Raw genomic sequence first — 13,633 nt, 5'->3', positions numbered from 1 at the left:
GTTAAGAATGCTGGATTGAAAATAAACTTCCAAAAATATGAAAGCCTTAATTTTTCATGCTAAGATCAAGTGTCTTACATCATTCACTTCCCTATCCTCACACACAAATGCCTCTAAAGCACATGATTAATTCATCTGGTATCCTCATCTGAAATGCCACTTGACCTAAACACTTCACACACTGCATCTGTCTCTTTCTTTCAGTCTACCTCATATAACCTAAATCATAACATCCAATACTTTCTTCAACATTAATTTACTATTCATCCTTCAAGACCATGCCATTCCTAAAAGTTTTCATCCATGCATCATTCAAAAAAATTCACAATTTTCACATCACATCATATGGGCTGATGGGCCGATTAAGTTGGTGCAAGTAATAGCTGAAAAAGCTGCATTCAATTAGATCCTTTTCCTTGGCATGAACCTCTAGGTGGATCTCATCTCTAAGCGAATGTTTCCCTACCAACAAAGGTTTCTCTGGTGTATGACATGGGGATTGGCTAAAGTTTGTATAACCGTAATTTGAAACTGTTTGAGATGACGATCAGCAATGATTGAAGTAGGAAAGCTGAAGCTGAAATTTGAGCTATGTCTGGGAGAAAAGTGAGGTATACACTGAGAGCTGATGAATATGAAGAACTCGAGTGTTGAGCAAAAAACTTTTTCAACGAATCAGGAGTGACTACTCCATCAGAGATGCACAGATGTGAGACTTGTTTTTATATGTTCAGATAAGTAAAAGATGAGAGCATTAGAGATTGAAAAGTTGTGTAGTGTGACTGGAATCAAGGGAACATAATATAGTAGAGAATTCGGACTTGAAAAAGACCTGTGGTGAGAAAATTGTGAAAATTTTTTGAAAGATGCAAGGATGAAAGTTTTTATAAATGGTATGGCCTTGAAGGATGAATAGTAAACTAATGTTGTTGAAGAAAGTATTGGATGTTATGATTTAGGTTATAAGAGGTAGACTGTGAAAGAAAGAGACAGATGCAGTGTGTGAAGTGTTTAGGTCAAGTGGCATTTCAGATGAGGATACCAAATGAATTAATCATGTGCTTTAGAGGCATTGTGTGTGAAAAATTAAGAAGCTCTCATATTTTTGATATATCTGGAAGTTTTTAATTCAGCATTCTTAAACATTAACTTGGGGGTATGTACAAGTGAAGAGTAAAGCAATATGCTTGAAATTTAATAAGCTGTCTGCATGTGTCCTAGCTGCTTAGGCTGTAGCCTTCCATAGTTTGTGTGTGGAGGCCATGACTTGAGGATTGACTGTTTTAATACTGGATGTCCCTCTTTCCTTGAATGGTGAAATTGTGGAATTCGTTCTCTTCTTTTGTCTTCCCTTCTCCTCATAATCTTCTGATCTTTAAGAATCAGATCTGCAAACATTAGAGGAGTTCTAATTAATCATCCATTTTCTTTTTCCCACTCCTTTTAATCTTCCTTTCTCTAGAGATGGCCCTTACTGGGGCATAATTTTGCCTATGACATGTTGGCTACATCTTGTAGCATATCCTGGCAGGTAGTATTAGCAATATACCTCCCTGCTTGTTGGGAGGGTTAGTGATGGCTGTGCAGTGAGCCAGCACTTCAGCAATTTTCAGTTGCACTCCTCTGACCCAGGTAGCTGTCTTTTCTTTCTGCCTCACACACACAAGGACACTAATCATTCTGCCCACATGAGCCAGCACTTCAGCAATTTTCAAGTTGCACTCCTCTGACCCAGGTAGCTGTCTCTTCTTTCTGCCTCACCCACACATGGACAATAATCATTCTGCCCACAAACATGCAATCTCTCCTTGTCATACACAACACTTGACAACACAACTCACACAGTTCACTCTTGGTAACAAAGGATTTTCCTATGGTGAATGTGCTATGAGACAGCCCTGCCTTTTGATAAAATGATCTGAGCAATAGATAGAAGTAGTAGGCATGAACACTTAGGTAGGAGCATTAGGTAGAAAAGCCTCTGCAAACCTGCACTAGACTTGCCCTCTACCAGTGGCCCGTTAAGAGAGAAGCACAGAAGACTATGAAGCAGTACTGAAATTCACTAGTTATGGAGACTATATTGCCATGGTCATCCTAATGCGGGAGGTCCAGGATGGAACAGGCATCAGAGATGCTCTACTTCTTACAAGCAAGTAAAGCCGAGAATTAAAGGACAACAGAACTCAACCACATCTAATCTTAAATGGCCCTGAGTTGTGGAAGCCTAAAACTTAGTCAACCTATTTGTGTACAAACCTTATCTCTGTGGGGGAAATTTCTGTACAGTCAAAGAAAAAAAGAAGCAAAGATCAAATACATTCAAAGTGACCAATGCCAAATAAGGGATAAGGATTGGCAATGAAATAAGCCAATAAAAGGGTCTTGGGCTAAGGCAATAAGGTGAGACTCAAAAGTAATTTAGAGGCACTATGGGTAGGGCTCTTTCTGTCTATTAATATATCCTTTCCTAAACTGCAGGGTACAGTATAGAAAAGTGTGTGAATTACACTCTCCACACAGCATTACTTAAGAACCTCGAAAAAACTTACCTAACCTCCAAAGTCCTGTAAGAGCAAGAGGGTCATCTGGTCGACTCAGCAACAGTGGGTGGAGAAGCCTCACCTGCTTGTTGCGGGTGTCAGCAAATCTTAGCACAATCTGAATCTTGAATTCTCCCCAGCCCCGTCGGCTCAATAAATATGGAGGATGTCTGAGAAGGGAAGACAAAAAATAAATAACCTAAGAAACATTCAATTAATCTCTAATTCCTTTGTAGTCATCTGCTCCAGTCAATATTTCACATATAAAAAAAATGCAAAGGTGAGTTATATGTCAGTTGAGGGTATAACTGGTGTACATGGGGTGTTCGTTGTTATAAATGGAAATGGTGAAAAGCTTGTAGATTTGTGTGCTCAAAAGGTCTGTGATTGGGAATACCTGGTTTAAAAAGAGAGATATACATAAGTATACATATGTAAGTAGGAGATGGCCAGATAGTATTATTGGATTATGTGTTAATTGATAGGTGTGTGAAAGAGACATTTTTGGGTGTTAATGTGATGAGAGGGGCAACTGGAGGGATGTCTGATCTTTATCTTGTGGAGGCGAAGGTGAAGATTTGTAGAGGTTTTCAGAAAAGAAGAGAGAATGTTGGGGTGAAGAGAGAGGTGAGAGTAAGTGAGCTTGGAAAGGAGACTTGTGTGAGGAAGTACCAAGAGAGATTGAGTGCAGAATGGAAAAATGTGAAAGCAAATGATGTAGGGGGAGTGGGGGAGGAATGGGATGTATTTAGGGAAGCAGTGATGGCCTGCGCAAAAGATACCTGTGGCATGATAAAGGTGGGAAGTGGGCAGATTAGAAAGGGTAGTGAGTGGTGGGATGATGAAGTACGATTGTTAGTGAAAGAGAAGAGAGAGGCATTTGGACAATTTTTGCAGGGAAATACTGCAAATGACTGGGAGATGTATAAAAGAAAGAGGCAGGAGGTCAAGAGAAAGGTGCAAGACGTGAAAAAGAGGGCAAATGAGAGTTGGGGTGATAGAGTATCATTTAAATTTTAGGGAGAATAAAAAGATGTTTTGGAAGGAGGTAAATAAAAGTGTGTAAGACTAAAGAACAAAAGGGAACATCGGTGAAGGGGGCTAATGTGAACAAGTAGTGGTGAAGTGAGACGGAGACAGAGTGAGTATTTTGAAGGTTTGTTGCATGTGTTTGATGACAGAGTGGCAGATATAGGGTGTTTAGGTCGAGGTGGTGTGCAAAGTGAGAGAGTCAGGGAGAATGGTTTGGTAAAGAGAAAAGAGGTAGTGAAAGCTTTGTGGAAGATGAAAGCCGGCAAGGTGGTGGGTTTGGATGGTATTGCAGTGGAATCTATTAAAAAAAAGGGGTGACTGTGTTTTTGATTGGTTGGTGAGGATATTAAATGTATGTAAGATTCATGGTGAAGTGCCTGAGGATTGGGGGAATGCATGCATAATGCCATTGTACAAAGGCAAAGGGGATAAAGGTGAGTGTTCAAATTACAGAGGTATAAGTTTGTTGAGTATTCCTGGGAAATTATATGGGAGGGTACTGATTGAGAGGGTGAAGGCATGTACAGAGCATCAGATTGGGGAAGAGCAGTGAGGTATCAGAAGTGGTAGAGGATGTGTGGATCAAGTGTTTGCTTTAAAGAATGTATGTGAGAGATACTTAGAAAAACAAACTGATCTGTATGTAGCATTTATGGATCTGGAGAAGGCATATGATAGAATAGATAGAGATGCTCTGTGGAAGGTATCAAGAGTATATGGTGTGGGAGGAAGGTTGCTAGAAGCAGTGAAAAGTTTTTATCAAGGATGTATGGCATGTGTATGAGTAGGTAGAGAGGAAAGTGATTAGTTCTCAGTGAATGTCCGCTTGCGGCAGGGGTGCGTGACGTCTCCATGGTTGTTAAATTTGTTTATGGATAGGGTGGTTAGGGAGATGAATGCACGAGTTTTGGAGAGAGGGGCAAGTATGCAGTCTGTTGTGGATGAGAGGGCTTAGGAAGTGAGTCAGTTGTTGTTCACTGATGATACAGCACTGGTGGCTGATTCGGTTGACAAACTGCAGAAGTTGGTGACTGGGTTTGGTAAAGTGTGCGAAAGAAGAAAGCTGAGAGTAAAAGTGAATACGAGCAAGGTTATTAGGTTCAGGAGGGTCGAGGGGCAAGTTAATTGGGAGGGAAGTTTGAATGGAGAAAAACTGGAGGAAGTGAAGTGTTTTAGATATCTGGGAGTGGATTTAGCTGCGGATGGAACCATGGAAGTGGAAGTGAGTCACAGGGTGGGGGAGGGAGCAAAGATTCTGGGAGCATTGAAGAATGTGTGGAAGGCGAAAACATTACATCAGAAAGCAAAAATGGGTATCTTTGAAAGAATAGGGGTTCCAACAATGTTATATGTTTGCGAGGCATGGGCTATAGATAGGGCTGCGCGGAGGAGGGTGGATGTGTTGGAAATGAGATGTTTGAGGACAATATATGGTGTGAAGTGGTTTGCTTGAGTAAGTAATGAAAGGGTAAGAGAGATGTGCGGCAATAAAAAGAGTGTGGTTGAGAGAGCAGAAGAGGGTGTATTGAAATGGTTTGGTCACATGGAGAGAATGAGTGAGGAAAGATTGACAAAGAGGATATATGTGTCAGAGGTGGAGGGAACGAGAAGAAGTGGGAGACCAAATTGGAGGTGGTAGAATAGAGTGAAAAAGATTTTGAGCAATTGGAGCCTGAACTTACAGGAGGGTGAAAGGCGGGCAAGGAATAGAATGAATTGGAACAATGTGGTATACCAGGGTCAAAATGCTGTAATGGATTGAAGCAGGGCATGTGAAGCGTCTGGGGTAAAACATGGAAAGTTTTGTGGGACCTGGATGTAGAAAGGCAGCTGTAGTTTCGGTGCATTACACATGATAGCTAGAAACTGAGTGTGAACAAATGTGGCCTTTATTGTCTTTCCCTAGCGCTATCTCACGTCTGCGCAGGGGGAGGGGAGGGGTGCCATTTCATGTGTGGCGGGATGACGACGGGAATGGATGAAGGCAGCTAGTATGAATATGTACATGTGTATATATGTATATGTCTGTGTATGTATATGTATTGTATACATTGAAATGTATAGGTATGTATATATGCATGTGTGGGCATTTATGTATATGCATGTGTATGTGGGTGGGTTGGGACATTCTTTCGTCTCTTTCCTTGTGCTACCTCGCTAACGCAGGAGACAGCAACTAAGTATAATATATGAAAATAAAAAAAGTCATTTTCAAGACTCTGACATGGATTTAATGAATAAAACAATGACACCAACACCCTACTTTAAGTGTGGGTTGTGTCGTTATTTGTATGTCTCCAGCAAAGCCATGTTATTATTACCTTATTTAGCACTCTCTGATTAGGAGTGTATCCTGGATGCTAGTTAAAGTATTATTGTTTGTCCACATCCATCACTTACTTGAGAGTGATGATATGGTGGGGAGCATAGCTCTGGTCCAGGATGAAAGTAACAGCTGAGATAAAGGTAGAAATATCTTCATCCTGAGTTGGTGCTCTGACATAAACTTGCCACTTGTATCTCAATGCATCACCAACTTCACCACCAGCATGTGGTGTTAAAAACTGATATGTATTGCCCACCACCACTCTGAAAATCAAGAGGGCATATCTAAGAGAAAAACAGGATTATCTTCAATTAGTGCTGAAAGGATAACAAAATACAATGGGAGAAATATATTGAAAATGTAGATGCTAAACAACTAAGTAAAAGAGAGCTTAGGAGTCATTCAGAAACAAAGTGAGTTCAATTATGTAGAATGGAATCCATGGGATAAGAAAATATAAGTTTATAAGTGTGTGGCGGGGTGGTGACGGGAATGGGTGAAGGCAGCAAGTATGAATATGTACATGTGTGTATATGTATATGTCTGTGTATGTATATGCATGTATACTATGAAATGTATATGTATGTATTTGTGCATGTATGGGCATTTAAGTTTTATATATATATATATATATATATATATATATATATATATATATATATATATATATATATATATATATTTATTTATTTTATTTATTTTGCTTTGTTGCTGTCTCCCGCGTTTGCGAGGTAGCGCAAGGAAACAGATGAAAGAAATGGCCCAACCCCCCCCATACACAATATATACACACACACACACACGTCCACACACGCAAATATACATACCTATACATCTCAATGTACACATATATATACATACACAGACACATACATATATACCCATGCACACAATTCACACTGTCTGCCCCCATTCACTCCCATCGCCACCTAGCCACACATGGAATACCATCCCCCTCCCCGCTCATGTGTGTGAGGTAGCACTAGGAAAAGACAACAAAGACCCCATTCGTTCACAATCAGTCTCTAGCTGCCATGCAATAATGCCCGAAACCACAGCTCCCTTTCCACATCCAGGCCCCACACAACTTTCCATGGTTTACCCTAGACGCTTCACATGCCCTGATTCAATCCACTGACAGCACGTCAACCCCGGTATACCACATCGATCCAATTCACTCTATTCCTTGCCCTCCTTTCACCCTCCTGCATGTTCAGGCCCCGATTACAAAATCTTTTTCACTCCATCTTTCCACCTCCAATTTGGTCTCCCACTTCTCCTCGTTCACTCCACCTCCGACACATATATCCTCTTGGTCAATCTTTCCTCACTCATTCTCTACATGTGCCCAAACCATTTCAAAACACCCTCTTCTGCTCTCTCAACCACGCTCTTTTTATTTCCACGCATCTCTCTTACCCTTACATTACTTACTTGATCAAACCACCTCACACCACACATTGTCCTCAAACATCTCATTTCCCGCATCCACCCTCCTGCGCACAACTCTATCCATAGCCCATGCCTCGCAACCATACAACATTGCTGGAACCACTATTCCTTCAAACATACCCATTTTTGCTTTCCGAGATAATGTTCTCGACTTCCACACATTCTTCAAGGCTCCCAGGATTTTCACCCCTCCCCCACCCTATGATTCACTTCCACTTCCATGGTTCCATCCGCTGCCAGATCCACTCCCAGATATCTAAAACACTTTACTTCCTCCAGTTTTTCTCCATTCAAACTTACCTCCCAATTGACTTTACCCTCAACCCTACTGTACCTAATAACCTTGTCTTATTCACATTTGAAATGGTTTGGTCACATGGAGAGAATGAGTGAGGAAAGATTGACCAAGAGGATATATGTGTCGGAGGTGGAGGGAACGAGGAGAAGAGGGAGACCAAATTGGAGATGGAAAGATGGAGTGAAAAAGATTTTGTGTGATCAGGGCCTGAACATGCAGGAGGGTGAAAGGAGGGCAAAGAATAGAGTGAATTGGAGCGATGTGGTATACCGGGGTTGACGTGCTGTCAGTGGATTGAATCAAGGCATGTGTATGGGGGTGGGTTGGGCCATTTCTTTCGTCTGTTTCCTTGCGCTACCTCGCAAACGCGGGAGACAGCGACAAAGCAAAAAAAAAAAAAAAAAAAAAAATATATAAATATATATTGGTAGTATGTTTGAGGAAAGGAACCTGGATGTTTTGGCTCTGAGTGAAACGAAGCTCAAGGGTAAAGGGGAAGAGTGGTTTGGGAATGTCTTGGGAGTAAAGTCAGGGGTTAGTGAGAGGACAAGAGCAAGGGAAGGAGTAGCAGTACTCCTGAAACAGGAGTTGTGGGAGTATGTGATAGAATGTAAGAAAGTAAATTCTCGATTAATATGGGTAAAACTGAAAGTTGATGGAGAGAGATGGGTGATTATTGGTGCATATGCACCTGGGCATGAGAAGAAAGATCATGAGAGGCAAGTGTTTTGGGAGCAGCTGAATGAGTGTGTTTGTGGTTTTGATGCACAAGACCGGGTTATAGTGATGGGTGATGTGAATGCAAAGGTGAGTAATGTGGCAGTTGAGGGAATAATTGGTATACATGGGGTGTTCAGTGTTGTAAATGGAAATGGTGTAGAGCTTGTAGATTTATGTGCTGAAAAAAGACTGGTGATTGGGAATACCTGGTTTAAAAAGCGAGATATACATAAGTATACTTATGTAAGTAGGAGAGATGGCCAGAGAGCGTTATTGGATTACGTGTTAATTGACAGGCGCGCGAAAGAGAGACTTTTGGATGTTAATGTGCTGAGAGGTGCAACTGGAGAGATGTCTGATCATTATCTTGTGGAGGCTAAGGTGAAGATTTGTATGGGTTTTCAGAAAAGAAGAGTGAATATTGGGGTGAAGAGGGTGGTGAGAGTAAGTGAGCTTGGGAAGGAGACTTGTGTGAGGAAGTACCAGGAGGGACTGAGTACAGAATGGAAAAAGGTGAGAACAATGGAAGTAAGGGGAGTGGGGGAGGAATGGGATGTATTTAGGGAATCAGTGATGGATTGCGCAAAAGATGCTTGTGGTATGAGAAGAGTGGGAGGTGGGTTGATTAGAAAGGGTAGTGAGTGGTGGGATGAAGAAGTAAGATTATTAGTGAAAGAGAAGAGAGAGGCATTTGGACGATTTTTGCAGGGAAAAAATGCAATTGAGTGGGAGATGTATAAAAGAAAGAGACAGGAGGTCAAGAGAAAGGTGCAAGAGGTGAAAAAGAGGGCAAATGAGAGTTGGGGTGAGAGAGTATCATTAAATTTTAGGGAGAATAAAAAGATGTTCTGGAAGGAGGTAAATAAAGTGCGTAAGACAAGGGAGCAAATGGGAACTTCAGTGAAGGGTGCAAATGGGGAGGTGATAACAAGTAGTGGTGATGTGAGAAGGAGATGGAGTGAGTATTTTGAAGGTTTGTCGAATGTGTTTGATGATAGAGTGGCAGATATAGGGTGTTTTGGTCGAGGTGGTGTGCAAAGTGAGAGGGTTAGGGAAAATGATTTGGTAAACAGAGAAGAGGTAGTAAAAGCTTTGCGGAAGACGAAAGCCTGCCGGCAAGGCAGCAGGTTTGGATGGTATTGCAGTGGAATTTATTAAAAAAGAGGGTGACTGTATCATTGACTGGTTGGTAAGGTTATTTAATGTATGTATGACTCATGGTGAGGTGCCTGAGGATTGGCGGAATGCATGCATAGTGCCATTGTAGAAAGGCAAAGGGGATAAGAGTGAGTGCTCAAATTACAGAGGTATAAGTTTGTTGAGTATTCCTGGTAAATTATATGGGAGGGTATTGATTGAGAGGGTGAAGGCATGTACAGAGCATCAGATTGGGGAAGAGCAGTGTGGTTTCAGAAGTGGTAGAGGATGTGTGAATCAGGTGTTTGCTTTGAAGAATGTATGTGAGAAATACTTAGAAAAGCAAATGGATTTGTATGTAGCATTTATGGATCTGGAGAAGGCATATGATAGAGTTGATAGAGATGCTCTGTGGAAGGTATTAAGAATATATGGTGTGGGAGGCAAGTTGTTAGAAGCAGTGAAAAGTTTTTATCGAGGATGTAAGGCATGTGTACGTGTAGGAAGAGAGGAAAGTGATTGGTTCTCAGTGAATGTAGGTTTGCAGCAGGGGTGTGTGATGTCTCCATGGTTGTTTACTTTGTTTATGGATGGGGTTGTTAGGGAGGTGAATGCAAGAGTTTTGGAAAGAGGGGCAAGTATGAAGTCCGTTGGGGATGAGAGAGCTTGGGAAGTGAGTCAGTTGTTGTTCGCTGATGATACAGCGCTGGTGGCTGATTCATGTGAGAAACTGCAGAAGCTGGTGACTGAGTTTGGTAAAGTGTGTGGAAGAAGAAAGTTAAGAGTAAATGTGAATAAGAGCAAGGTTATTAGGTACAGTAGGGTTGAGGGTCAAGTCAATTGGGAGGTGAGTTTGAATGGAGAAAAACTGGAGGAAGTGAAGTGTTTTAGATATCTGGGAGTGGATCTGGCAGCGGATGGAAACATGGAAGCGGAAGTGGATCATAGGGTGGGGGAGGGGGCGAAAATTCTGGGGGCCTTGAAGAATATATATATTATCCCTGGGGATAGGGGATTAAGAATACATCCCACGTATTCCCTGCGTGTCGTAGAAGGCGACTAAAAGGGGAGGGAGCGGGGGGCTGGAAATCCTCCCCTCTCTTTTTTTTTTTTTTTAATTTTCCAAAAGAAGGAACAGAGGGGGCCAGGTGAGGATATTCCAAAAAAGGCCCAGTCCTCTGTTCTTAACGCTACCTCGCTATCGCGGGAAATGGCGAATAGTATGAAAAAAAAAAAAAAAAATATATATATATATATATATATATATATATATATATATATATATATATATATATATAATGTGTTTGATGATAGAGTGGCAGATATAGGGTGTTTTGGTCGAGGTGGTGTGCAAAGTGAGAGGGTTAGGGAAAATGATTTGGTAAACAGAGAAGAGGTAGTGAAAGCTTTGCGGAAGATGAAAGCCGGCAAGGCAGCAGGTTTGGATGGTATTGCAGTGGAATTTATTAAAAAAGGGGGTGACTGTATTGTTGACTGGTTGGTAAGGTTATTTAATGTATGTATGACTCATGGTGAGGTGCCTGAGGATTGGTGGAATGCGTGCATAGTGCCATTGTACAAAGGCAAAGGGGATAAGAGTGAGTGCTCAAATTACAGAGGTATAAGTTTGTTGAGTATTCCTGGTAAATTATATGGGAGGGTATTGATTGAGAGGGTGAAGGCATGTACAGAGCATCAGATTGGGGAAGAGCAGTGTGGTTTCAGAAGTGGTAGAGGATGTGTGGATCAGGTGTTTGCTTTGAAGAATGTATGTGAGAAATACTTAGAAAAGCAAATGGATTTGTATGTAGCATTTATGGATCTGGAGAAGGCATATGATAGAGTTGATAGAGATGCTCTGTGGAAGGTATTAAGAATATATGGTGTGGGAGGAAAGTTGTTAGAAGCAGTGAAAAGTTTTTATCGAGGATGTAAGGCATGTGTACGTGTAGGAAGAGAGGAAAGTGATTGGTTCTCAGTGAATGTAGGCTTGCGGCAGGGGTGTGTGATGTCTCCATGGTTGTTTAATTTGTTTATGGATGGGGTTGTTAGGGAGGTAAATGCAAGAGTTTTGGAAAGAGGGGCAAGTATGAAGTCTGTTGGGGATGAGAGAGCTTGGGAAGTGAGTCAGTTGTTGTTCACCTATGATACAGCGCTGGTGGCTGATTCATGTGAGAAACTACAGAAGCTGGTGACTGAGTTTGGTAAAGTGTGTGGAAGAAGAAAGTTAAGAGCAAATGTGAATAAGAGCAAGGTTATTAGGTACAGTAGGGTTGAGGGTCAAGTCAATTGGGAGGTGAGTTTGAATGGAGAAAAACTGGAGGAAGTGAAGTGTTTTAGATATCTGGGAGTGGATCTGGCAGCGGATGGAACCATGGAAGCGGAAGTGGATCATAGGGTGGGGGAGGGGGCGAAAATTCTGGGGGCCTTGAAGAATGTGTGGAAGTCGAGAACATTATCTCGGAAAGCAAAAATGGGTATGTTTGAAGGAATAGTGGTTCCAACAATGTTGTATGGTTGCGAGGCGTGGGCTATGGATAGAGTTGTGCGCAGGAGGATGGATGTGCTGGAAATGAGATGTTTGAGGACAATGTGTGGTGTGAGGTGGTTTGATCGAGTGAGTAACGTAAGGGTAAGAGAGATGTGTGGAAATAAAAAGAGCGTGGTTGAGAGAGCAGAAGAGGGTGTTTTGAAGTGGTTTGGGCACATGGAGAGAATGAGTGAGGAAAGATTGACCAAGAGGATATATGTGTCGGAGGTGGAGGGAACGAGGAGAAGAGGGAGACCAAATTGGAGGTGGAAAGATGGAGTGAAAAAGATTTTGTGTGATCGGGGCCTGAACATGCAGGAGGGTGAAAGGAGGGCAAGGAATAGAGTGAATTGGAGCGATGTGGTATACCGGGGTTGACGTGCTGTCAGTGGATTGAATCAAGGCATGTGAAGCGTCTGGGGTAAACCATGGAAAGCTGTGTAGGTATGTATATTTGCGTGTGTGGACGTATGTATATACATGTGTATGGGGGGGGGTTGGGCCATTTCTTTCGTCTGTTTCCTTGTGCTACCTCGCAAACGCGGGAGACAGCGACAAAGTATAAAAAAAAAAAAAAAAAAAAAAAAAATATTATTACTATATTTAATATTTTGCTTTGTCACTGTCTCCCGCGTTAGTGAGGTAGTGCAAGGAAACAGACGAAAGAATGGCCCAACCCACCCACATACACATGTATATATATACACGTCCTCACACGCAAAAATAAATACCAATACATCTCAACGTATACATATATATATACACACACACATATATGTATATACACATGTACATAATTCATACTGTCTGCCCTTATTCTTCCCGTCGCCACCCCGCCACACATGAAATGACAACCCCCTCCCTCTGCATGTGGGTGAGGTAGCACTAGGAAAAGACAACAAAGGCCACATTCGTTCACACTCAGTCTCTAGCTGTCATGTATAATGCACTGAAACCACAGCTCCCTTTCCACATCTAGGCCCCACAGGACTTTATATACATATTTATTTATTCAATAAATAAAAAAAATATATATTTTCTATCATACTTTATCGCTGTCTCCTGCGTTACCGAGGTAGCGCAAGGAAACAAAGGAAAGAATGGCCCAAACCACCCACATACACATGCATATACATACACGTCCACACACGCACATATACATACCTATACATCTCAAAGTATACATATATATATACACACAGACATATACATATAAACACACATATACATACACAGACATATACATATATACACATAAATAACTCATACTTGCTGCCTTTATTCATTCCAGTCGCCACCCTGCCACACATGAAATGACAACCCCCTCCCCCACATGCGTGCGAGGTATCACTAGGAAAAGACAACAAAGGCCATGTTCGTTCACACTCAGTCTCTAGCTGTCACGTATAATGCACCAAAACCACAGCTCCCTTTCCACATCCAGGCCCAAAAAGACTTTGAATGGTTTACCCAAAACACTTCACATGCCCTGGTTGAATCCACTGACAGCACGTCGACCCCAGTATACGACATTGTTCCAATTCGCTCTATTCCTTGCACACCTTTCACCCTCCTGCATGTTTAGGCTCCGGTCG

General features: G+C 41.8%; 1 protein-coding gene across 2 annotated transcripts in view; it reads right to left on the bottom strand.

Annotated features, from left to right (window-relative positions):
• LOC139753748 (uncharacterized) overlaps positions 1 to 13,633 on the bottom strand; it is a 137,613-nt gene that overhangs the window by 82,570 nt on the left and 41,410 nt on the right. For both annotated transcript variants that reach the window (XM_071670560.1, XM_071670561.1), the window contains exons 5-6: positions 5,976 to 6,164; positions 2,553 to 2,713 (exon numbers count right to left, since the gene is read on the bottom strand). In XM_071670560.1, coding sequence (XP_071526661.1) covers positions 2,553 to 2,713; positions 5,976 to 6,164 — 350 coding nt within the window. The remainder of the gene's footprint in view (positions 1 to 2,552; positions 2,714 to 5,975; positions 6,165 to 13,633) is intronic.

Source organism: Panulirus ornatus, chromosome 15 (genome assembly GCF_036320965.1).
Source record: "Panulirus ornatus isolate Po-2019 chromosome 15, ASM3632096v1, whole genome shotgun sequence".
NCBI lineage: Eukaryota > Metazoa > Arthropoda > Malacostraca > Decapoda > Palinuridae > Panulirus > Panulirus ornatus.
This window is presented reverse-complemented; position numbering and strand designations above follow the sequence as displayed.